Source organism: Mus caroli, chromosome 10 (assembly GCF_900094665.2).
Source record: "Mus caroli chromosome 10, CAROLI_EIJ_v1.1, whole genome shotgun sequence".
NCBI lineage: Eukaryota > Metazoa > Chordata > Mammalia > Rodentia > Muridae > Mus > Mus caroli.
The window spans coordinates 16372527-16398429 of NC_034579.1; the positions used below are offsets into that span (position 1 = coordinate 16372527).

The 25903-nt window shown below is 37.6% G+C and overlaps 1 protein-coding gene across 5 annotated transcripts in view; it reads left to right on the forward strand.

Moving 5' to 3' along the window:
- Bclaf1 (BCL2 associated transcription factor 1) overlaps window positions 1-21580 on the forward strand; it is a 30849-nt gene extending 9269 nt beyond the window's left edge. The window contains exons 3-14 of one of the 5 annotated variants that reach the window (XR_002378879.2): window positions 959-1072; window positions 1920-2825; window positions 4113-4775; window positions 4895-5064; window positions 7060-7165; window positions 8274-8358; window positions 11064-11239; window positions 11374-11536; window positions 12365-12545; window positions 13420-13566; window positions 18666-18878; window positions 19010-21580. Coding sequence is in view for 4 of the 5 variants with exons in the window: in XM_021173724.2 (XP_021029383.1) it covers window positions 969-1072; window positions 1920-2825; window positions 4113-4775; window positions 4895-5064; window positions 7060-7165; window positions 8274-8358; window positions 11064-11239; window positions 12365-12545; window positions 13420-13566; window positions 18666-18878; window positions 19010-19015 (2757 nt within the window). In the remaining variant the exon portion in view is untranslated. The remainder of the gene's footprint in view (window positions 1-958; window positions 1073-1919; window positions 2826-4112; window positions 4776-4894; window positions 5065-7059; window positions 7166-8273; window positions 8359-11063; window positions 11240-11373; window positions 11537-12364; window positions 12546-13419; window positions 13567-18665; window positions 18879-19009) is intronic. The other 4 variants (XM_021173724.2, XM_021173725.2, XM_021173726.2 and 1 more) reach the window with 4 other exon arrangements.
- Window positions 21581-25903: the final 4323 nt, after the last annotated feature.

Genomic DNA, 25903 nt, shown 5'->3' on the forward strand with positions numbered 1-25903 from the left:
CCTGGAACTCACTTTGTAGACCAGGCTGGCCTCAAACTCAGAAATCTGCCTGCCTCTGCCTCCCAAGTGCTGGGATTAAAGGCGTGCGCCACCACCGCCCGGCTCTGTATATTTTTTCATACAGTATATTTTTTCTTTCTTAATGCTTTTCAGATCCTTTCCACTTTTCTAACTTACATTTTTTCTTGCTTTTTAAAACAAACAAAACCAAACAAGAAACACAAAACACTTTCACAAAAACACAAATCAAAATTAGCAAGCAAAAGACTGCTAAGACAAAAAAAAGTAGCCAAACAATGCAAAATGAGACAAAAAGTCTACACAAGACTTAACAGAAATTCATATTGTGCTGACTTAAGTACTCTCTGGATATGGGGCATGCACTGAGTGAAGTGTGCTTAATACACTTATTGAGACTCCATTGGAGAAAATTGATTTTTTTTTCCCCCTTTGCTAGGTGGTATCACTCGCAGATAGCTTCTTGGCTGGGGTGGGACTCTTCCTTCCTTCTTAGTGTTGGGACCCTGTCTTAGAGAGTGCTCTTAAACCACTAAGCCATCTCTCTAGTCTGTTATTGTGCCACTTTTTAATGTTCTTCAGGTTTCTTTTTTTCTGTAGTACTCATACAATTTTATCTCTTTTACATGTGAGGTAAGTAGACTTTTATATTGGGCATAGAAAAAGATCTAACACAACTGTTGTCTGACATTGCTCCGAAGTTGGTTGGTGCCTTTGGATTGAGGTGCATAGGAGTAAAGTTCATGGAAATGTTTTATCTTGAGTATTTAGTACCTTACGCAGGTGAAGGTGGCTTTTTTAGGGATAATAGGCCTGTTTTATAAGTATTCCTTTGAAAAGAATGACTTATAAAAAATCCAGCTTAGATCTGGAAATAAGTAAATAAATATCAAAATATCTTTTTGTATTAATTTAACTGATGTTGCTTTCATTTGATTAGGAGAAAAGAAATGGGCCGCTCCAATTCTAGATCACATTCTTCAAGATCCAAGTCTAGATCACAGTCTAGTTCTAGATCAAGATCAAGATCACATTCTAGAAAGAAGAGATACAGGTGAATTAATGTGTTTCTGGTGCTTTAATAGTGAAGTAGTAGTTAATGATCAGGTCTGCTGTGTACAGGTACAGTGTATGGCGGCGTACTCATGCCATCAGTGTACCGTTCTCAATACAACTCTGTGACTTGGACTTGTTGTCCTCATTTAGAGGTGAAATTGAGAATTGTCTTAAGTTGTAACCTCGTTATCAACTGCGACTTATGATCTGAGATTTACTGTATGGTGTTAATACATGATGGATTTCTTTGTTTCTTTACATCTTAAGAGATAAGCTGGATGTTTTACAAATATTTTTGGCACTGAATCATATTCATTATTTTCTGGTTTTTACTGAGTCTGGTTCTTTAAAGGATAATTTCCCTCCCTTTTTTATTTAACAATGATATTTTTCTTCAAATAATAATATCCATAGCACAGAGAGTAGGAGCCTATTGAGAGTTAATACCAGTGTGTAATTTTTCTCCATGTGGTCAGCTTTGCTGAGTATCAGTGGCTTTTTGCTCTGTGTAATTTCATGTAACCCCCTTTCCCTATTAGCAGTACATGGTGTCATTTAAATTTCTCTTAGTATGACTTTTAGTGATAGCCTAGACGTTTTATACAATATTGTGTTGGATATATTGGTACCCTTTCTCTCATTTCCTGTGCCTACTTTCCCAAGGCCTCTCATTCATTGCTTATCTTAGACAAAAGCTTTAAACATACCAGAAACAGTAAACTTTTTCAAACATTTTTAAGTATATAATTTTACCTTGTATATATGTTTTATTCAGCCAGATGTATTTAAAGTGGTAAAATGAAGTATTTTGTTTTTAAAAAAATTGATACTTATTTCATTTTTAGTTCTAGGTCTCGTTCCAGAACATATTCGAGGTCTCGTAGTAGAGATCGTATTTATTCTAGAGATTATCGTCGAGATTACAGGAATAATAGAGGAATGAGACGACCTTATGGGTACAGAGGAAGGGGTAGAGGGTATTATCAAGGAGGAGGAGGGAGATACCATCGAGGTGGCTATAGACCTGTCTGGAATAGAAGGCACTCTAGGAGTCCTAGACGAGGTCGGTCACGGTCCAGGAGTCCAAAAAGAAGATCCGTGTCTTCTCAAAGATCCCGAAGCAGATCTCGCCGGTCTTATAGATCTTCTAGGTCTCCAAGATCATCATCATCTCGCTCTTCATCCCCATATAGCAAATCTCCTGTCTCTAAAAGACGAGGGTCTCAGGAAAAACAAACCAAAAAAGCTGAGGGGGAACCCCAAGAAGAGAGTCCTTTGAAAAGCAAATCACAGGAGGAACCAAAGGATACTTTTGAACACGATCCATCTGAATCTATTGATGAGTTTAATAAATCTGCTACTTCTGGTGATATTTGGCCTGGCCTTTCAGCTTATGATAATAGTCCAAGGTCACCTCATAGTCCTTCACCTATTGCTACACCACCCAGTCAGAGTTCATCATGCTCAGATGCCCCCATGCTTAGTACAGTCCACTCTGCCAAAAATACCCCTTCTCAGCATTCACATTCCATTCAGCACAGTCCTGAGAGGTCTGGATCAGGTTCTGTTGGAAATGGGTCTAGTCGATATAGTCCTTCTCAGAACAGTCCAATTCATCACATCCCATCCCGAAGAAGCCCTGCAAAGACAGTCACACCACAGACTGCTCCAAGAGAGGAATCTAGGGGGCGGTCCTCTTTTTATCCTGAAGGAGATCAGGAAACAGCAAAGACAGGAAAGTTTTTAAAAAGGTAAGAATCCAAAGCAGTGCATTTATATTATAGTACTAAATTAAAAATAACATTGTGCTTTGTATTTAACTGTTCCTGCTTGATAATTATAGTTTTTAATTATTTAAGTGTTTTGATGTTTCTATTCTTTGTTTTATTAGCCATTTTCGATCAGTTCACAACTAGCAGTTATAAACTAGGAAAAAGGCCTTGTTTATAAAGGCCTAAGATAGCCAATATTATAAACAGTTTTGTGTTAGAGACTTTCCTTTTTGCTTTAGAATGTGACATTTCAGAAATAGTATAGTCATGTTTACCTGTTATGTGGTAATATACATAGTCTAGCTCTTAGTGCTTTGTGAATTCTTCCTGACTTGGGAAAACATCCTTATTTCTCAGTGAGTCTAATGGCATTTTAAGTACTTTGTTTAAATTCTAGTTCCAAGCATTACAGAAAGTAATGCTAGTAAACTAATGAAAATTCAGTTGTTAATAAGTGGAACAGGTATGCTGCTTATGATTTTTTCCCCCTACTATGCAACCTGGAATTTTCTCTACTGAATTGATGAGTAACTTCTATTATTACCAGAAGTCCTCTAAAGCAGGTGTCCCCCCCCCCCCCCCCCCCAAAAAACAGGGTTTCTCTGTATATAGCCCTGGCTGTCCTGGAACTCACTTTGTAGACCAGGCTGGCCTTGAACTTAGAAATCCTCCTGCCTCTGCTTCCTAAGTGCTGGGATTAAAGGCATGTGCCACCATTGCCTGGTCAGAGCAGATTTTATACAGACTATTTTTTGATAGAGGTAGAGTATTAAATACTTAACGTTATTCTGTGAGGTCTTGTTTATATTGACAAAGAAGATAAATGAGGTAGCACACACCTGTAATCCCAATGTTAGGGAGGTGGAGGCAGAAGGCTCAAGAGTGTCCACTTTAGAGAGTTTGAGGCTAATCTGCAGTTCATGATGTTTTACTGCAAAATGCAACAAATGAAATCTGAAAATTTAAGCATAAATACAGATTAAAATTTTAGTAGGTATTTGTATATCTATTAGTGGTTCCTAGCTTCAAAAAGTTAAATTTAGACTGTATTTTATATCAGGAGCTCTTAGAACTTGGATGTGTTAGTATAAAATTGTGGCGGGTAACTGTATAGAGTAGTGAGTGTTTTGTGTGAGTGTTTTTAATGGTTTTAAAAATAAAGTTAAGTTTCAGTAATGTCTTTTTGTTGGACCATACATTTAAATATGCAAGTTATCTATAATGAGTGCAATCTAGAGTTACTGTCCTCTTCTTTGCTTATTACAGGTTCACAGATGAAGAGTCTAGAGTATTCCTGCTTGATAGGGGTAATATCAGGGATAAAGAGGCTCCGAAGGAGAAAGGGTCAGAGAAAGGCAGGGCAGATGGAGATTGGGATGACCAGGAAGTTCTAGATTACTTTAGTGATAAAGAGTCTGCAAAACAAAAATTCCATGACTCTGAAGGGGATGACACAGAGGAGACAGAGGATTATAGACAGTTTAGGAAATCAGTCCTAGCAGATCAGGGGAAGAGCTTTGCTGCATCTCACCGGAATACTGAGGAGGAAGGACCCAAGTACAAGTCCAAAGTTTCATTAAAAGGCAATAGAGAAAGTGATGGATTTAGAGAAGAAAAAACTTATAAACTGAAAGAGACTGCATATATAGTCGAAAGGCCCAGCACTGCAAAAGACAAGCACAAGGAAGAAGACAAAGGCTCAGACAGAATAACAGTGAAGAAAGAAGTGCAGTCACCGGAGCAGGTAAAGTCTGAAAAGCTCAAAGAGCTCTTTGATTACAGTCCCCCTCTACACAAGAGTCTGGACGCACGAGAAAAGTCCATCTTCAGAGAGGAGAGCCCACTGAGGATCAAAATGATAGCCAGTGATTCTCACCGTCCTGAAGTCAAACTCAAAATGGCACCTGTTCCACTTGACGATTCCAACAGGTAATTCCACATTGGTGCCTAGTAAGTAATGTAGAGGTACTTAGTGATATTCCTTTTCTACACATCCAAACCAATGGTGTATTGTGTGTGTGTGTGTGTTTATTTTTGATATATTCTAGACCTGCCTCCTTGACTAAAGACAGGCTACTTGCTAGCACGCTAGTCCATTCGGTCAAGAAAGAGCAAGAATTCCGATCCATCTTTGACCACATTAAGCTGCCTCAGGCCAGCAAAAGCACTTCAGAGTCATTTATACAACACATTGTATCCTTGGTTCATCATGTGAAAGGTATGCTTGGTATATGTAGTATCATGAAATAAGCTTTTCTTGCATGCAAAAAAAGGTAGTTAATTGAATAATAGCTATACTAACTGAGCTAGCAGGTAGTGCTATTAGTACTATTAAATATTAAACATTTGGAAAATATTTTGTGGAGAAGATAGAGTTAGCATTGAGCCTAATAAATATAAGACATAAGATGATCAAATGGCTGAAGTTAAAATGTGAAAATCAGTGTCACATAGAAGTGTATGATACACATTTACTTAACTTTGAAAATGTAAGTGTCCTATTGCATGTGAAAATTAACTGTCAATTGTATGCCTATGACTTGCTGACTCAGGGTGGATAAGTGTATAGCAACTCTTGGCAGTATAGTTTCTGCTGTTTTACTGAAAGTTTATATTAATAGGGTATGTCTTTACATTCTAGAAATAAATGGCTTCATTTTAGCTAAAGTCAATTCACATTTTCACCAGTATATTGTAGTTTAAAAGCTACTAATACTTTTCAAAGGCTTGGGGTATGGTTATGTTTGGGGGCAGGCAGGTAAGTGTTGCTGTGGTTATTTTTGTGGTTAGCAGGTTCTTTCCCAGGAAACTTGATGGCTGTTGGTTGTTTTTTGTTTCTTTGTTTTTTTTTTTTTAAGTTAGTCATGCAAACAACTCGTAATAGATGAAATATTGAATACCTAGACCTTTTTTGGCTATAGTCAGCATGCTAACAACAGCGTTTTGCTATTTGGCTTTAGATAAGCTTGTGAACCATATCATGACTCATGGCTATAGTATTGTGGCACAGAAAAGTAGGAAGCAGTAACATTTTTTCTTTTTTTTTTTTTCAATCTTTTTTTTTTTGACCTGTCTCCACACTTTACAGTTTATTGTTGAATTTTGAGATCAGATTTTGATACATTTTTTCCTTTTTCCTTTTCTTTTTTCCTTTTTTAGAGGATCTGTAGTTATGTTTCATAATTGGTGTTGTGCAACCGATCTGAACAGCTCTTACTTTATATAGAGCTGAAAATGCCCAGTGATGTTTTCTTTTTCATTATAACTAGGTCCTGGAATATGTTTTGAAATGCCAAAATCCATGTTTCAAAGTAAAATAGCTGTTGAAAGATACAGGCAAAGTTGAATCTTCTGTCTTCCTGGCAAAAAATGGCATAAAAACTGAGTTGCTAGCTCAAATTCCTGGGTTTCATGGAATTATGATTGAGGCACTACCCTGGTAGTGGCCGTTTCAAGTTTTAATGATTGGTTATGAGACATGTGCTGGATACTGGGCGGTAAGTTGACACAGATGTATGTTGACCTGTTAAGCAGATAGCTTGCTTCATAATGTAACATTTCATAGTTCATGACTTTATACGTCTATTTTACATTTACAGCATATCTTAAACTGGTTTAGAAACTAATCAATATTGTTACTACTAATTTAAAAACTGCTTAAAGAAAGATACAGTATCATATGTGCTGTCAGGTTTGCCAAGATGCCAGAGTTTTTGGACAAATTAGTGAATGTAAATCAATTTCAAAGTGTTTTTTTTTCCCCCCTCTCCAATTAAGTGGCAGTATTCACTTTTTTTTTTATAAAGCTGTTTCTGTTGATATGTCATCATAATTAACATAATTTTATTATTTATTCAAACTATCTGTAATTTTCTTTATTTTTGCTGCAAATGATTAGTTGAAATGACAAAATTGTTTAGTTGGCAGGGTTTAAGGACATACCACCTATGGTTCCTTTTTGAGGAAGTAGTTTATTAGCATGCAGCTAGAGTCTTGATTATCTGTTAATTGTATGGGGTTGTAGTTAATATTGACAGGGTCCTGTCAGGACCTTTGCAATCAGTGTTGAGCTAAAAGGAAGTAAGTGAGTAGGAGTTTTTATTTTAACACTTTATTCTTTTCTCTCACCTGCTACATGCCCTTCTATCACAAATGAAAATTCTCTCTTAAAATTAAGATTCCTAATTCGACAGTGTTTCTCCTAAATCAACAGAGCAATACTTCAAATCACCTGCAGTGACCCTAAACGAGCGGTTCACTTCCTACCAGAAAGCTACTGAAGAGCATAGTACCCGGCAGAAGAGCCCCGAGATACACAGGTGTGTAGAGCACTGGATTTGCATATGAAATGTTAATGAAGGATGCTTAAGATTGTATGAGAAGTATGCTGTCGTCATCATAAGTAAACTTTGAACTCTTCTGGAATGAGGCACTGTATTTCAAGCTTAGAAAAAATTTTAATTCCCCCCCACCCCCCGATTCTTAGTTTACTTAGTTTAAAATTGTCAGAACTTTAATATTCTACCTTTAGTCATTGTGGAATTTAATAGCTGTAAGTTTTTGGGGCCTGGGTTGGGGAGTGACTGTCTCAAGGAACCTTTGAGTTTCTGAGTCTATCTGAGGTAAAAATACTTGGTGAGGACCAGAAGCAGCCATCATGAAAGAGGGTGGGCGCTAAGTCAGCAGTTGTGTCGCAGTCCACATTGTGGCTTCCGTGCATTGGGAACCAGTTAGTGAAGATCTAGACATTAGTGTTTTCTCTGAAGATTGCTTTATAGGATAGTACTGAAGCTCAGAACTGAATTTGGTGCTTAGATGCTCATGTATTCTGATGGTTGATGATTGCTGAGAACGCAATGAGAAGTTTTAACTAATAAAAGCCTGAAACCAAAAGGTGCAGAATCAAACGCCAGAGAAGTTATAAGAACTCTTGGAAACCAGTAGTTTGTTAGAGGATTATATAAATCCTAATATTGGATAAGTTAATTCATTTTAGTGGCATGGTGATTTAATATTTAAGACAATAAAGTATTATTTCTCATGGTTAAAGTTTAGTGTTTTAAAGGTCTGCTTTCATTTATGTATAAAGGTCTACCCCGAGTATTTAATTGGTTTGTTTTTTGTCTGAGGCAGGATTTTGCTATGGGGCTTATGTGGACATCAAGCTCAAAGCGGTCTATTTTTTGTTTGTTTGTTTGTTTCAACATGTGGAGTACTGGGATTACAGGCATTCGCCATCATATCTAGTTTTTCATTAATTCTTAATGCATATAATTTTTATTTCTTGTTTTAGGAATTAAAACAGTAGACTTAGCTGTGCCAGATTGGTTTCTCAGGAGAGACATAACTCAACAGTGGGTAGTACTAACTTTATTTTAAACCAGAACGTAAGCACTATAACCACAAATACCCTTTGCTCTACTTAAGGAGGATTGACATCTCTCCCAGCGCTCTGAGGAAGCACACCCGGCTAGCAGGAGAGGAGAGAGGTTTTAAAGAAGAAATGCAGAAGGTACAGTTTTTCTTTTTTAATGTACTTGCTTTTCATGTGAAACTGAGCTGAATGATACTATACTAAACATTGTTTTCTTAGGCAAAATGATTACATCTTTTTAAAATTTGTAAATTCACAATGTTTATGGCAGTGTATCTTAATTTAAACCAAGAACACCTTTTTGAAAATGCTTGTAAATGTGGTAAGGATAGGGAGTTGGTGGGTAGAAAAGATTATAAATAGGATATAAGTTATATTATGGTTTTTATGAGGTTTTGAGGTGAAGTTGGTGAGTGAATTTGGATGTGTCTTTTAAAGTTAATTGTATTTCTGCTTCTCTAAAGAAGCTACCCTAGCGCTGTCCTTTTGAAGGTAGCAAGTTTTGACAACCTAGACTGTCTTTGAACTCATGCATGAGCTTCCTGAGTGCCTGGCTTACAGATGTGCACCCTCAGACCTAACTATTGAAGGAATAGGCATTTCTTACTTGTGATCTTTACCTTCTGTTTGGCTCTGTCTCTGTTTGTTTTATTTTATATCTTACTATTATCCCTTAGGTGCCTGTTTGTTTCTATTGAGAGACAGAAAGGAGTGGATCCACATGGGGGGGGAAGTAGGGAAGAACTGGGAGGAGTGGAGGGAGGGGAACTGTAATCAGGACGTATTGTATGGAAAACAAATTGTGTGTTGAATTAAGGAAAGAAAAAGAAGCGTTTTAGGCTGGGTCCAACTTTATTCCCTGCACCCAGGAGGCAGAGGGCAGCCTGAGCTATCTATCTATAAAAGCCAGGTCTGCGGTGGTTACATCACGAGAAGGAAGAGACTAGGCATTCTAAAAACTGATTTGCAGCTGGGCATGGTGGCGCACGCCTTTAATCCCAGCACTTGGGAGGCAGAGGGAGGTGGATTTCTGAGTTTGAGGCCAGCCTGGTCTACAAAGTGAGTTCCAGGACAGCCAGGGCTGCACAGAGAAACCCTGTCTCGAAAAACCAAAAAAACCAAACAAACAAAAAACTGATTTGCAAAGTGAACTTTGGAACAAATCAGGTTTAATTTCTATTGGACTATTTACGACTTTGGCTTTGAAACTTGAAAAGAACCTGTTCAGTAATACAGGTAAGGTGAGGAAGCCAGGGCTGAGACTACAGTGCAGTCATAAGGTACTTGCTGGTGATTCAAGTTGACATTTATTGAGTACATTAGTTCATATGGCTATCTATAAAGTGTTTAGTAAAATATGCAGGAGAGGTGGCAAGGGATCAGTTCTATTTTGAAAATGCTCTGAGTATGGAAAATAACTCTTGAACCTTGACTTTTCTAATCACAATAATAAGAATGCATTTGTTTTGTAGAGTTGTGGAAGATTTGGGCTATTTTGGGTTTTACTTGTATTAATAGGATTTACTTGACAGTGCCAGTATACAAATTTTTCAGTAGGGTGTGCTGCTAACTAAATTCGATTTGAAATCTGGAGCTTAGGGGTAAGGTGATGCCCGTGCGCAGGAGATAACTGTTTTAGAAAAACCGCCTGAGGAGTGAACAGTTCAATACTTAAAAAAAGAAGATCTTTGATCTTAATACCTTATTAATAAGAGTTAATTGTTTTTCATTTCTCCAACAATTCACTTTGTCTTCATCTGAGAGAGCAGTAGTAATTGATAGATGACCAGAAAGACATGATAGTTGGGCTTTGTTATCTTTCTGTCTTTAATGAATAATTAAAGTGTTAGTATGAAGCTACATGCTTAGCAAGATTTACAAAGTTTCACTTAGATAGATTGTTTCTTATGGAGTCAGTAATACCTAGGTGACTAGGGAAGTTTTGCTTATGACTTGTGACTCTAGGGACAAATTCATGAGTAGTATTTAACATTGAGAGATACATATGTTTCAGGTTTGTTCATGTTTATGAATATTATAGTTTAGACATCCCAGTTCTCATTGTTGAATAGTACCAAGGATGTCCACACTGCATAGCATCTTACTGATGTATAATTTCTCTTCATTCCTAGATGCCTCTTTTCAACTTCTAAATTATATAGTATTTGAAAAAAGCAATGGAACAAGGAGGAGGTGAACTGTGACCCAGTTAAACTGTCTGTTGCAATACCTGAATTGAGAAAGGGCAATATATAGCCCAAAATACTGAGTACAGGATTGCGAATAATATCTTTTGACTTTGTTTGACCTTTGTTCAACCTCAGTTTTATTAATCTTATTCCACTTGCATGTCATGAAAATAAGAGTCCCTAATTTTGAAGTATCTTCTATTGTGTTTATCAGTTTATCTGGGAAGAGCTTGATGTTAATGAGGCATAGCTAATGAGACTCATAACTCCAGGGTCTCAAGATTATAGGCTGAAAGCCATATTGCATCTATAGATTATAACTTTTAACACTGTCCAACTATTTCATAACAGCTATTTGGAAGAATGAGGGCTAATAATGATTCACTGAATAGAAAGATGTATCACTTTGCTGATTGAAAGCTTATTATGGATTGCTCTGAATAAATACCATAAAACTAAAGAATTTAGTGTCTTGAAGTTTTAGTATATGTACACAAATGCTCATTAAAATGTTGTTTTCAAAAGAAATTCGGAGGATGATGGTAGTATGTGATGCAAATAGCAGTTTAGGATCTGTTGTGCTATAACTACAAGATTGTATACATCCTGTTTCTTTCCTGAAGTCTGTATTTTATACGTATGTGTTTTCTGCAGGGAGATAAAAAGCTAAGGTGTGATTCGGCTGACCTTCGGCATGACATTGACCGTCGCCGTAAAGAGAGAAGTAAAGAGCGGGGAGATTCCAAGGGCTCCAGGGAGTCCAGTGGGTCCAGAAAGCAAGAAAAAACACCAAAGGATTACAAGGAGTATAAACCTTACAAAGATGACAGGTGATTGTTCAAATTGTCCTGACTTAGGCTTTAGCTTCTAATTAGCCTTTAATAATTGTCAGCTTAATTGCTTTCAATTTTGACTATGTAATCAAATGTTTAAATTTAAACAATTAAAATTATTTGTTTTACAGCAAAAATGTATTTGTCTTTTACACGGCTTATGGTGGATGAGGACAAAAACTTTGGAATAGCAAGCTAACACTGAAAAAAAAAATGACAAATTAATGTGTCCTATTATCCAGGCTACATCAGGAGGTTGGACTTCAATGCAGTGCATTTCTAGAAACAGTTTGTGTAAGAACTTTGGTTCGTTATGCTTGATTCCGCACTTTTTCAACTCATAACACCCAGAGTACAAGACTGTTAACGTGTTCTCTAGTGGTTTAACATGGGAGAGGTGGGGGGGGAGGAAAACCCAGGAAGCAGGATTATTGTGCACTAGTCTTGAAAATTATATTTCCCTGGATACTGTTAGCAGTGGTAAGAGTTACTGCAGGTATGGCCTTTTTGGGTGTTGCATTAGAATCATGTAAATTTATCTCTAAGTAGGAATAAAATGTATTATAGAGAAGTTTTTTCTTGATGTTCATTAGGTAAATGGTGGATTATACTTGTGCTTTTAAATTTATGACTGTTATTTGTAATGTTACATGCCTTTTATTTCTATCATGATGTTGTGGCCTAAACCAAACAGACTGTTCTCACTCAGGATATGTATAAACTGCAGTCTTTTTAGAACTTGGACTCAAGGACATTTTGGACTGGGGCTGTAGCTTAGTTGTAGCATGCTCACCTCGCATGTGTTCAAGCCCCAGCACCGCAACAAAAACCAAACCCACTCTTTTCCTTTCCTTTTATTAAAATGACACAAGATTACAAGTTAAAGTAATGAAGAACTGAAAATCATTGAAGTTTGCAAACTACCAGTTTCTAGCTGGTAGGCTGTTATAAGTTAGTTATTTAAAACAATCAATGAAGACAATTGGAGACAGACTGTATCAGAGTTTATACCCAGTTTTACTCATAATAATAATTTTAAGTAGGTACCTTTTTTTAAACTTAAAAACATTCCTCATAAGATTTTATCTTTAAAAAAACTAGCACATTTCTTTTATCTTTCAGCAAACATAAAGGTAGAGAGCGGGACCATTCCCGGTCATCGTCCTCGTCAGCATCGCCGTCCTCCCCCAGTTCTCGAGAAGAAAAAGAGAGTAAGAAAGAGAGAGAAGAAGAATTTAAAACTCACCATGAGATGAAAGACTACTCAGGATTTGCAGGAGTTAGCAGACCACGAGGAACCTTTGTAAGTAATAGCTATCTTTGATCATTCGGGAGCCTTTGTCTTGGTGAACTGTGCAAAGAGGAAACCAGATATACCTTATAGATTGTTACCTTTCCTAAAGCCAGAGTCAAGCCAGTCTTGAGTAAGAAAATGGTGTTTGTAATGTTATCTTGCCAATTAAATGAAATCCATTCAGTTTGAGACTTTGAAGCCTCTGTATAAACTAGGTACTTTTTAAAAAATTTCAGATCAATGTTTCAAGAGTAAAAGTTTACTCATTAAATCACTAATTTTGGAAAACCTGTTTTAAAAATATTAAAATGGATTTATATCTCTGTTTTATTGCTGTTTTTGTTTTCTGTTCACCTCCTTGCTTATATGTGTACCAGTCACACAACTTTCCCTAAGTCTACGTAGAATCTATGATGCTTTTATAAAGTTATTGTAACTGCTATAGGCTTAAATGGAGTGCATTTTCTCAGATCCATAGTTTAACCTTTAGCTATATCTAGTTGGATATTACTGTAGTCACAGGTCATTTGGAGGAACAGAAGGACTTTTCTTTCAGGGTAATACTTTGTTGGTATAATTCACAGGAACTAGATAGCTTTTGGTTAGTGAGTAGAGGGACCTGCCTGTATTACTGTTTAAAAATACTAGTTTCAGGTCATCAAAGTGCATACTCTAATAGCTCACAATATCACTTATCTTCATCTACTCAACTTCCTTGTATAAAATGACTACCTGGTCCATCCTCAGTGGCTGTGAAGACAGACAGACAGACACACACACACACCACACACACTTTGCTTTTGTTACTGCAGTAAAATCTAGAATTTGCATGTAACTAAGTACCTTTGATTGCATTACTAAAAACTGTGTTAATGTTAATCAGTTTCGAATTAGAGGCAGAGGAAGAGCCAGAGGAGTTTTTGCTGGGACAAATACTGGTCCAAACAACTCAAATACCACTTTTCAAAAGAGACCGAAGGAAGAGGAATGGGATCCAGAATATACCCCAAAGAGCAAGAAGTACTTCTTGGTGGGTGTTAGAAATCTGTTTTATTTGATTTGTGTTGATTTTCCAAACATCCTAGGTGAATACATTTCATTCAGTACAGATGTTCACCACTATGAGATTTTCATTGTAACTTGGGCGAACATTTTTTTTTTTAAATATCATTACTTAAATTGTTTGAAACTTTAAATTCAGTTATGGGTCCCTCTAGTTCTGATTTCATGCTTGACTTATCACACAGTGGGCTGCTTAAGGTAAATTAAAACTGCCTGATTTGATTGCCACATTCAGATAGAACAAAACGATACTATAGTTGAGTTTAACATCTTTCATATCTGTCTAGAAAACACTTCTAAGTGTAGAAACCTCTTAATTAAATTGTACTTTATTTCCTGGCTACTTAAAGACAAGGAAAGTTCTTCATGGTTCTTGTAAAGAAGGAACTTGAGTTTTTCAAAATTCATTGGAATAATAGGAAAATTAGGTATTGAAAATGCAGTTGCTAGATGTGTCGGTTTTGGTCCTTGGTTGTAATGGATATGCTTTTCCTGTTCAAATTGTTAAGGGTTAAAATGGGAGGTTGTGGGTCTTGAAGGCTCTGGATAGGAGGCAATTTTGTTTAGTTGGGCCTGGGAAATGGATTGTATGTTTTGATAGGGGCAGATTATTAAGTTACTCAAATGTACCTGAATATCAGTTTTTAATCATAGTTTTTCAGGGAAGTCATGCTTATGAGGCTAGTTCTGAAAATAGTAAGCAAGGCAGGTAAATAGTGGTAGAGGGTGATCAAACTGAGTGTCTATAGCAGGGTTGCTTAACTAGAGGATAAAGCTTATTCTGAAGTGAGTCTGCTTGGGAAGGATCAGCACACTTCTTCAAAAATGGATCTCCTCCCTATCTAGGGTGGGTCTGAAGTGATTAGGAGAGAGCAAGAGCAGATCCTGTGGGTCCAGTGGGTCGTTGTTAATGCAGATTTAGACACTGAGATCCAGCAGTGTCATGTCGGGTTACCATTACAGGTATGATGAGAGTGTGGAGAAGACATGATGCTAAAAGGCTCACATTTCAGATATGGGATGAGGGGAGGTAAAAATGCCAGACAAATAGTTCAAGTTTGAAGTTAGAAAGTTAGAGAGAATAAGGAGCTAGTAAATTTTAACTATTAGGTTTTTTTTCTTCAAGATAGGGTCTCACTAGACTAGGCTGGCATAGGACTCAGAGATCGCTGCTTCTGCTTTTGATTGCTGGGATTAAAGGAGGAAACCTGTGGTGTATTTTAACAATTTCAAAAACTAGTGTAGTTTTGAGAGGAGGTCTCAAACCTATTTCGTATATCCTGAATGGATGTTTACCTTGAACTGGATTCTCCTATCTGCTCCCTAAATTCTGGCATTACAGGCATGTGCCACTGTATGCAACCGAGATATAATTTAGACCAGATTTTCTGTTAATTGTCAGGATATGTTTTCATGGATCTTTAAATATTAAATTGGGACATAAACATCTTAAATTAATTTTATTAATGTTATTTTAAAAACTTAGTTATTTTCTGGGTGTTGTAGTGTATAAACTTTTAATCCTTTAACTCTTGAGAGGCAGAGGTAGGTAGATCTCTGAGTTTGAGGCTAAACTGGTCTACAGAGCCAGTTCAGAACTACATAGAGAAACCCTGTCTCCTCCCTCCCTCCCCTTTCTCTGCAAAAGAATTTAGTTATGTAACAAGTAATGATAATTGTGGTTATTGTATGCTATCATTTTCTTTTCTTGGTTTGAAACAAGATATCTGTATTTAGTCCTGACTGTCCTGGAACTTGTTCTGTAGACCAGGCTGGCCTCAATCTCAAGAGATCTGCCTGCCTCTGCCTCCCACTGCCTCCCAGAATGATGGGATTAAACTGTGCACCACTGCCTGGCTGTGGTTTGTAATCTTAAATTTTTGGTCTGTATAATATGTTTACAGTTATCATAGACTAGTGGCTAAGTTATTTTTGTACTCAAGAGCAGTTGAAGTGACTCCTTGGAATCACCAGGAATATTGCACATTTTATGTACAGACTGACTTTAGACAGAATTGAGACTAGAGATAAGAGCCAAAATAACAATTCAGAAATGAGCTTTAAATTTAGACATTCCTTTGGTTTTTTGAACTATAATATACAAGTATTAGATTTTTTGGTTTTGTTTTTTGAAACAGGGTTTCTCTGTATAGCCCTGGCTGTCCTGGAACTCACTTTGTAGACCAGGCTGGCCTCGAACTCAGAGATCTGCCTGCTTCTGCCTCCTGAGGGCTGGGATTAAAGGCGTGCACCACCACGCCTGGCTCAGTATTAGAAATTTTAACTCAGTAGAATTAAACGTTTGGTAACATTTAAGCTGGACATATTAATATCTGAAATCCCAGCATTCAGGCAGGAGGGTAGACCTAAGTTTGGGGTCTAACATGTGTTACACAATGACCCACTCTCAGACATGCAATAAGAAAGTTTTTTTTTTTAATTTCCCTTTTGAGTTGAGGCTATTCTATTTTCACAGATGACCAGTAATTCAGTTACTGAGTAGTTTGACTGTTGAGCTAGTAAGAGTGGGATTCATACTTAATGCCATGCACTGCACTCCAATCCGAATTTCTCGTTTGTCACCTTCATCTTACCCTGATTAAATACTTACGGGTGTTTGTTACGTTCTTCAGTTTGTCATAAACCTTGGCTTTGTGGAAGGGAGGGTGTGATAATCAATAGTAAGGGTTCTAGGGAGATCCGAGTGTCAGGTAGATCCTGAGAGACCAATAGGAGGAGTTGGAACAAGTGAGAAATATGGAGTGGGCAAGTTGTCAGGACAAGGAAGGCAGTGGAAACACATAGGGACTGATGACGACCTAAAATTGAGTTTTTAAAACACTATACTTAGTAAATTTATTAATTGGAGGAGATTGAGACAGGATCTTACTCTATAGACCAGGCTAACTTTGAAATGCAGATTCCTGTTGCTGAATGTTGGCATTATATTATTATTATTATTATTATATTATTATTCTTAGAAAAACTTGATTTAATTGTGTTAAGTGGAGAGAGATGGATGATGGAGATCTTGAGTCCATTTTAGATTTCTTTTTAAGAAAAAAAAAAGCCATTCTGACTGTTAGGTAAATATTTAACTGTCATCTGTGAAAAATTAATTCCTAAAACTAGGAGACTCAAATTTTGAATGTAAGAATTTGAAAATTAAGACTGTTTCCAGTGGCTGAGGGCACCTCAGTGGTTAGAACATTGGAATTTCTAAGAACCCTATACAAATACTGGGTTTGTGGTCTGAGGGCCTTTCTGTAATTTCAGCCTCCAAGGTAGAGATAAGGGATTCTCCTAGCCACAATTACCATACTGGACAAGGTGGAAGAGCTGTCTCTAGTGTCTCCAGTCACGCCTTCCACAGGCATGTATACACACCTGTATAAGCACCCGTACATGGGCTCACACATGGAAATGGGAAAAGAAGACAAGTAGTATTTTTAGTATCCACCCACCGTTTCACAGAGTTGCTGTTGGAATGAATGTACTCTGAAAGAAACAGCTTAGTTTCCTGGGGCTCTAGTTTCTTTTGTTTGTTTGTTTGTTATTCGAGACAGGGTTTCTCTATGTAGCCCTGGCTGTCCTGGAACTCACTCTATAGACCAGGCTGGCCTCGAACTCAGAGGCCTCTGTCTCCCAAGTGTTGGGATTAAAGGCGTGCGCCACCACTGCCCAGCTCTAGTTTCTTTTTACTTAAAATTTCAAATGAGTTTATATCTAAAAGTAATGACTAATCTCACTGGCAACCAGCCTTTTCCATTTCTATTCTGAGTTGCCCGATCTGCTAGCTCTTTACTGCCACCGGGATTTGTGGGAAATAGATAGTGGTCAGTAAAGAGTTTTCGGGTTTTTTGTCTGTTTTCTGTTTTATAGGATAGGAACAGATAGTCATAGTATACCTGCTTCTAAAGATTGGATGAGTGATTACAAGTATTCCGAGCAGCGTGTCACTGTACTTAGCAAGCTTAGTAAGCACTGTAGAATTAGTAAGTAAGCACTATAGACAAACGTTGAATCCTTCCTTGCTTGGTAGACACTGGACCAAGTGCATTTTACTGAATCTCTACTGTTCCTTCTAGGCTGTCTCTCTCTATGGTTTCTGTTGAAGGTGTAATGGCAGGTCCTTTTTTCAGAACTTGTTTCCTTCTTGCTACACATTCAAAGATCATTAAAAGCAACATCAAACAAGGCTCTAAAAATGAGTGTTAGTGGCATAAGGGAGCATGAAACAATGTAACTGAGGAGATACCATTTGGAGTGGCTCTCTTGGGAAGTCTGTACTTTCTGTCTAGTCTCAGAAGTCATTCTTTATTGAGTCATGCACAACCCCACCTACAGTCTTCATTGTTTGGTAAAAGTGCCAAAAGATACAAGATAGTAACAGCTTGTATTAAAACTGTTCTTTCAAATAGCTTAATATCTGCATGTATAATTCTAAATTTTAAGGTATATAAGAAGTTAATCTATACAAATGCTGCATATGTTTTGAAAACAGTCTTTGTGACACATTTTAAAAGATTTTAGTGAGTTGTGTAGTTGCTCAATTCAAGTACTTAAAAGCCCATGCAACATGATTTCCGTCTTGTGTTATGTTTGTTTTCTTGTAAAGGGCCATTGTTTGTTTCACTTTGTCTCATTGTGAGCAGATGTAGTGAGTTAATGTGATAGGGACCTTTAGCCTTTTCTACTGGGTTTTGGAATGGGAATACTTCTTTACATACTTTTTAGCTATGAAGATTGTTTTACTTAATAGAATAGTTTATAAGTTGGGGAGTAACTGTTTAAATATATTGATTAAAAAATTAAGTTTGGGATGTAATAGCTTCACTGTAAAAGAAAATAGTCGAGATAAATTGCCTTAAGCCTGTGCTGTCATGATTTACCATTGAAACTCCTAGCCTGTGGATTGATGTATATTCATATCTAGATTTAAATCTCGGTGCAGGCTTTTAAAATCTCTTATGCTTGACATAATTTACATGGCAGCTGTATGTTAGAGAATTGATATCTTTACAAGAAAGCTGTTTTATTGATGTTTCTTTTTGAACCTTTTTATAGCATGATGACAGAGATGATGGTGTGGATTACTGGGCCAAAAGAGGAAGAGGTCGTGGTACTTTTCAACGTGGCAGAGGGCGCTTTAATTTCAAAAAATCAGGTAGCAGTCCAAAATGGACTCATGACAAATACCAAGGAGATGGGATTGTTGAAGATGAAGAAGAGACCATGGAAAATAATGAAGAGAAGAAGGACAGACGCAAAGAAGAAAAGGTAGACATTTTCTGAGTTTTCACAGTTTATTTAGTATGAACTTGGCGGGCAATTGAGTTGATAACTTTTAGAAATATTAATATTCACTACCCACAGATTTACTGACCTTTAATTTCCTTTTCCTTTTTTAGGAATAGTCTCAAGATTGCAACAGGGAGCAGAACTTGACACTTACATTTTTTTTAAACCTGATTTTTGTTTTCAAATAAAAATGTAAGCATTTTACTTAAACTGTACTGTTTGCAAGTAGTCTATAGAAATTTTGTTTTAAGTCTTCAAATACCTTGAAAAAAAATAGTAGACTGTATGTTGAAAATTGTATTGAAATAAAGTAGAAAATGTTCGGTATCATATTTGTAACTATCAACTTTTAAAAACATTTGACTGTTTTTGTTACATGCATTGTATTTCTGCTTTGTCTATAAGAAGTGGTCAAGTCCAACTCTGTGACAACTCTTAACTTGCCTCCCTGTTAATAAGTCTTTGATTCTGAAGTGAAGGTTAGCTCTTCTCAAATCCACACAAATCCTTGAACAGGAATTGTTTATAGTGACCACACTAATTATTTTAACTACACATCAGTTTAACATCTTTTAAAATTTGAACACTACTTAGTAGGGTGACTAATTTTTGAAGAATATCACAAAGATGCTATTATGGTAAACCAGTTTCACACTTCAGCAAATATATAAGGAGGACAGCTTTGTTAATAGCTAAAAAGTACAAATTAAAAGATTTGAGAAAGTGGTATTTTTTTCTGAAAGTAAACAATGGCTTGTAAAATCATTTGAAGAGACTTTCCAATATGAATTCAAAATTCCATTCTTATCTGATAGTTTGAGTCATGGTCTTAGATACCAGCTACCTACGAGAGAGAGAGAAATTGGTTTGTAATATCAGTGTAAGTAAAATCCTGATTCTATAAACCTGATTGTATTTAAAACAAAAAACAAAACTACAATGAAACTTGGGAGTCCTTTTCATGTAGAGGAAGATTATCCTGCAGCGTAGTGTGTGCACACAGTCATCTAGTACCTGATTGGATAGCTTACATATTTATTGGATGCTTTGAGCAGCTGTAGATTAGTCCATAATATAACCACAAGATTAGATAGAGGCAGCATACTGTTAAGTCATATTTAAGTAATTAGTTTTCTCTTATTGTTGCCAATAGAAGACTTGAGCAGGAAGCTTGTAGCACTGATCTAATTGTGTCATCCATCAACTTAAATTTATAAAATGGCCTTTTTCTTGGCATCTATTCTTTAGGTAAATATGGTTTTTTGCTATTTGTTTAATAGCTTTTAAAGGAATAAAAGTAAACTTCAGTGCTAAGAATTAATTTTTTAAAAAAAATAAAAGCTAGCTACATTGCAGCAGATTGGTTGTGTATGTGTGCATTTAAAGAAGATAATGCCTATTCTGTTAATGCCCACTTGTAAGTTTTGATAATTTTACAGTGTTTTAGACCTTGAATAGCTAGTGGCTTTTGCTAAAAACTTTTGGCAACAAAATTAAACTAAAACCAAAGTCAACATGTGAAGTGTTTATCATAAGATCCTCAGGAGTCAGTATTGCATGATGCTCCCCTTAATTGTCATACTGAAATTATGTAGTAAATCAGAAAATCAACTTTATTGCTTCAATCTGGATATAAGTAGTTATTTATAAATAATAGTTAAGATTAATTTAAATGTAAAAACATGTGCTTAATTCCCTAATACTTTTCATACCATTTCTATTTTATATGAATATACACCTTTCATTTCAACAGTCATTTGGTTATACACTGAATCTTTACGTTTGTACTGTTTAGCTTTACTTTGTCCACAACAGAGAAAAGCAGATTGGTTGAACCTTATTTAATGAGGAGTAACAGGGTGTTTTTAAGTGTTGTACCTGTGGTTACTTCCGTTCTATAGCTCAAGAATATGCCATTACATCATAGTCAAGGGGTTGCTATGGGAACTGCAGTAGAGAATACCACTGTGAGTCTTCTTTTCAGAGCCAGAGTAGCCTGTGTGCTTTCCTTGAGATGAGCATTTAATTACACACTTGATGACACATTACAAAGCTAAACCATACCTCTCAGTAAAGCTGCTTGATTACAAGTGCCAGGAAAATGACTGTTATCCACTGCGTACTACATGTTACATGCTGCATAATGTATGTTACACACTGCATACTATGTGTTATACACTGCATACACATACTTCCTTTACGCAGAGAAAAGAAATAAAATTGAACCAAAGGATTTTCCCAGAAAAAAACAAGAAAGCAGTTTTAGAAGGCCATGACTCAATTTTTAGGTTTGTATGCTTAAACATCTTAGGAATTTTAATATAAAAAGAAAAGTCCCATTTGCACTCTATTTCAAAGAATTGTTATTGTTCCCTTTCGTTAAAATCAGTGTTGGGAATTAAATTATAATTTGAGGGGAAAATATTATCCAACGGGAATGAATGTAGATGGCTAAAGGATTCTTCCTCAGTGTGGTGTATATTTCAACAGGGACCCTTGTAAATTGTCATATGCCAATAAAATGTCCTAAGTGGTAATAGCTGGTCTCTGTTTACCTGACTTTGAGACTATTGCTGCTTGAACTCTACCCAGCTGATTTCTATGGCCTGTTTCTAGAATTTGGAATACCAACTTGTATAAATTTGATACGTGGTTTGATAAATGTTTTTGATTCTTTAAAACTGTCTTAATTGCTTTCTTGTCTTCTCCTTGGGAAGATGAGAATGCATACAGTTTTTAGTGAGCCATTCTATAAAGCACAGCAATTCCAGATCCTTGAAAAGAATGGGTGCCGGGCGTGGTGGTGCACGCCTTTAATCCCAGCACTCGGGAGGCAGAGGCAGGTGAATTTCTGAGTTCGAAGACAGCCAGGGCTACACAGAGAAACCCTGTCTCAAAAAAACAAAAAACAAAACAAAGAATAGGCACCAAACTTTAATCCTAGCACATGGGGATGCCAGGTCGCGGTCAGTTGGCGCTGCATCTGTCATTTGTAAGCTATGAATTGACTCCTTTTTGATTTGAGAGTCTCATTGGGCCCAGGTGGGCCTTAAACTCAACTGGATGGCCAAGGTGACTTTGATCAAAGGCTGATCTTTCTGCTTCCACCTGTGTGTTGGGATTGCAGTGGTGGGCCACTATATTTTTGTGCTTAGAATTGAACCTGGGGCTCTGTGAGTCATATCCCTAGCTTACTGCCCTCCAAAAAGTACAGCTAATCAGTAACTGGAGAGTTAGGCTTTGTTCTCTTTAACAGCCAGTATCATTGAAACATTTCTCAAACATTATTGGAAATACAAAAGAAGATTTGTGTGAAATCTGCCCACAAAGGCCAGTAGAGTGAGTTGCATTGGAGTCCCTCTAGTTACAGTTGTGCACCACCTTATTTGTGGCCTGGGAACTGAACTTGGTCTTCTGAAAGAAATGCACGTCCCTTTTAACTCGTGAGCCATTTCCCTATTTTGAAAAATTAATCACTTCTCCCAATTTTTTGATTGTGTGTTATTTATGTGTATAGTTGTGTGTGGTGTGCAAGTGTGGAGGGAGATCCAAGCCCAACTTTTGGAGGGAGTAGTTTTGTCCTACCCTGTTGGTCTCAGGTTGTTAAGTTTGACAGAAATCACCTTTCTCCACTTGCCTCCTTATTGGCCCGGGAATTGACAACTTTTAATAACTTACAGCCTTAAATTTTGAAGCAGGTCTTGCTATGTAGCTCAAGATGGCTTGGGATTTCTGGATGCATTTTTGGAGTCTAGATGATTAGAAGTCTTAACAGTATCCTGGCAGAGAAGCTTGACAACAGGGAGGCATGGCAACCACTAGATTGCTGAGTGAGGGCGTACAATGTGAGCTTACACACAGGAAACAGTGAGTAGAGGCTTTTACATCTCAAAGCTGGCCCCTGGTGACATGCTTCTTTCATCACGCCACACCTCTTAAGCCTTCCCAGACAGCCAGTTGAAGCCAAGTACTCAAATGCCTGAGACTCGGGGCACACTTCTCATTAAGACCACCACAGAATACAAGAGTGCTTTATTTTAGTAATATGCTGTATTTGAGTGTAATGATACAGTTCAATTACTACATTGTCTGGCCTGGTTCACGATGTCTATTCCTTTGAGTAACTGTCTGCAGGAAGGTGATGTGTTATAACTTGTGTTGCTCCTGTTCTCACTACAGGAAGAGCATGGCTCCACTGTGTTTGTCACATAAGTCAGAGGTATGCTTCCCGTGAGCTTCAAACATGGAGGGAACTGCATTTTTAGTGAAAAGAAAGATGGATTTGAAGATAGAAATGTGGCAGCTGCTAGTGCAGATTTGCTTCATGAGTCTTCAAAGAAATCCCGAAATCCCGAAGAAGAGTGAGCCTTGATTATCTCTGAGAAAGCCATCTCCAAAGAGGATGAAGTATTGGGTTTTCTGTGCCCAGGCTTTGAAGGCACATTATCCTCATTCTGCCCATTTCTTGTTTACTGGGCTGCTGCCTTTCACTGTGTCTGTGCATGTTGATTTTCAAGGCTATGATGGAACTCGGTGCACCCCGGTGGGCTGGAGAGAAAGCGCAGGCTAACAGCTTTATGCTCTTGCATTGGACTGGGGTTTGGTTCTTACGGCCCATGTGGTGGCTCATGATTATGGATTCACAATCTTGTAGCCATTGTAGTTTTATTTCTGAGGGATCTGATCTCATCATCTGACGTGGGCCGCTTCAGGCAGTTGGTACAGTACACATAAAATATTAAAAAAATGTTACAGGAGCTTGGACAATTATACCAGTTGGCTGTTCCAGTGAAGAAAATCTTCTCCCCAGCAACTCTTCAGTTGTCTGTGTGTGAATCCTCAAGCTTCTTCCTCACTGACAGAATACCGTTAGGCCCAGCCTTGCCCAGGTCATTAGGTAGGATCCCTGCTCTCCAGGCAGTGGGACTTGGGAGAATTGGGCGTATAAATGAGACCGACTAAAGTCTCATGTGATAGCCAACTTTATTAAGAGCCCCAGACAATTTCCTATGAGGGTTAAGAGAAGTCACATGAGTAAAGTTCTTAGAGTTACGCTGTATACAACCGCAAGGATGAGTTTCACATGGCCGAAACATTGTCCACAAATGCACCAACATTTAGTTGAATAACAGCAGCAAGCAATAATGTGTAATCTGAAGTAAACTCACACCTATTTGCTACACCTGGGAGGAGGATGAAAACACATTGTAAAAACAATTCTGTGCAGGCCATAGATTTGTTTTCTTGTGAATAGTCCCAGGAGCACTCCGAATTCTCACCGACTTCATTCCTCGACTGTTTGGACAGGTAAGTAATCATAGCTGCTAACAGTTGAGTAAAAATAGACAATATAGTGAGGTGTGTACATACACTATGAAACAGATTCATGTAACCCAAGCCGGCCCCCAGGTGACCCAAAGGAGAACCTTCACCTCATTGCCTTTCAGATGCTGGGATTATAGGCCCGTGTTAGTAGCTAGCTACTAAAACGTAAGCTTTTGCTTGTAATTGAAAGCATAGCTGGTATGATTCGTTGTAAAAAGTGAGGGCTGGAGAGAACTCAGCACTAAATAACAGTTGCTCTTGCAGAGGACCTGAATTCTGATTCCCAGCACTCCCATGGTAGCTTCATAACAATAAATTCTAAGGTATCCAATAGTCATACACATGGTACATATTCATACATATACAAAACATTGGTACAATGTCAAGTCTAGAGAAATTTAAAGTAACATGGCTTATGTGCATTGGTGTGTGTGTGTGTGTGTGTGTGTGTGTGTGTGTGTGTGTGTGATCGATCTATTGGAACTGGAAATACAGATAACGAGCTGCCAAGTGGTGCTGGCAATTGAATCCAAGCCCTCTGGAAGAGCAGCCGGTGTTCTTGGCCACTAAGCCATTTTCCCAGCCACCAGAGATGGTTTTTATGCCCTTCATGGCCATGTGTACGAGTGTCTGCAGAGGTGAGAAGAGTGGATTAAGATCCCTGTAGATAGAGTTGGCTGTGAGCCACTGTATATGAGCTGGAAATTCAATCCAGGTCGTCTGGAAGAACAGCCAGTGTGCTTTTACTGCTGAGCCATCTTTCTAACCCTGATAGCTTTGACTTATTAGAGGACTTGGCAGACCACAGAGCCCTTACTCCCAAGGACCCACTAGCCAGCTCAAATGGCTCAGACACACAACCTACCTGTATTCTCTGGCACAGTTTCTCCCAATTCTGGTTGCTCAATGGCTGCTGCTTTCTTTGGAACTCTCCGCATGTCAGGATAGAGGTGATCGGAAGGAAGAAGTAGAAAAAAATGGATGGAAGGTGCAATTCAGGAACAGATGGAGAAGGGATAAATACTAAATGTATTTGAAAAAGCCGTAAGGACTAATTTTATATTTACTAAGTTTGCATATGATATAGTAAGTATGTGCATGCATACCTATATAGTTTAAATGAAATTGTGCCACTTGGAGTGATAATGCTCTGCATAAGAGCCATAGTGGGGAAAAATCCAGTACTGGGCATGAGAAACTTAAGTTGTTGGTCACTTGAATCTAAGAGACTCCAAAACCAGTTTAGGCTATGTGGCCTCTCAGAAGACATCACACACACACTTAGGACAGACTTGGAGGAACTCTGTTGATCTGACCCTTAAATGAGGGAAAGGCAGCATTTCAAAGCCAACTTTATTTAATTTCCGGTCATGTCCCAAAACATCATTAATAACAAACCAAAACAACCAAAAACCAAAAAACACATTTCTCCAGAGAATTTATACAGTCTTGGTTGTTTCTTTTTCAGAAATGCTGTATTTATTATTATTATTTAATTTTTTTGGTTTTTTCTCTGTGTAGCCCTGGCTGTCCTGTCCTGGAACTCACCAGGCTGGCCTCAAACTGTGCCTGCCTCTGCCTCCCATCTGCCTCCCAACTGCTGGGATTAAAGGCCTGTGCCACCATGGCCAGCACCATATATATATATATATATATATATATATATATATATATATATA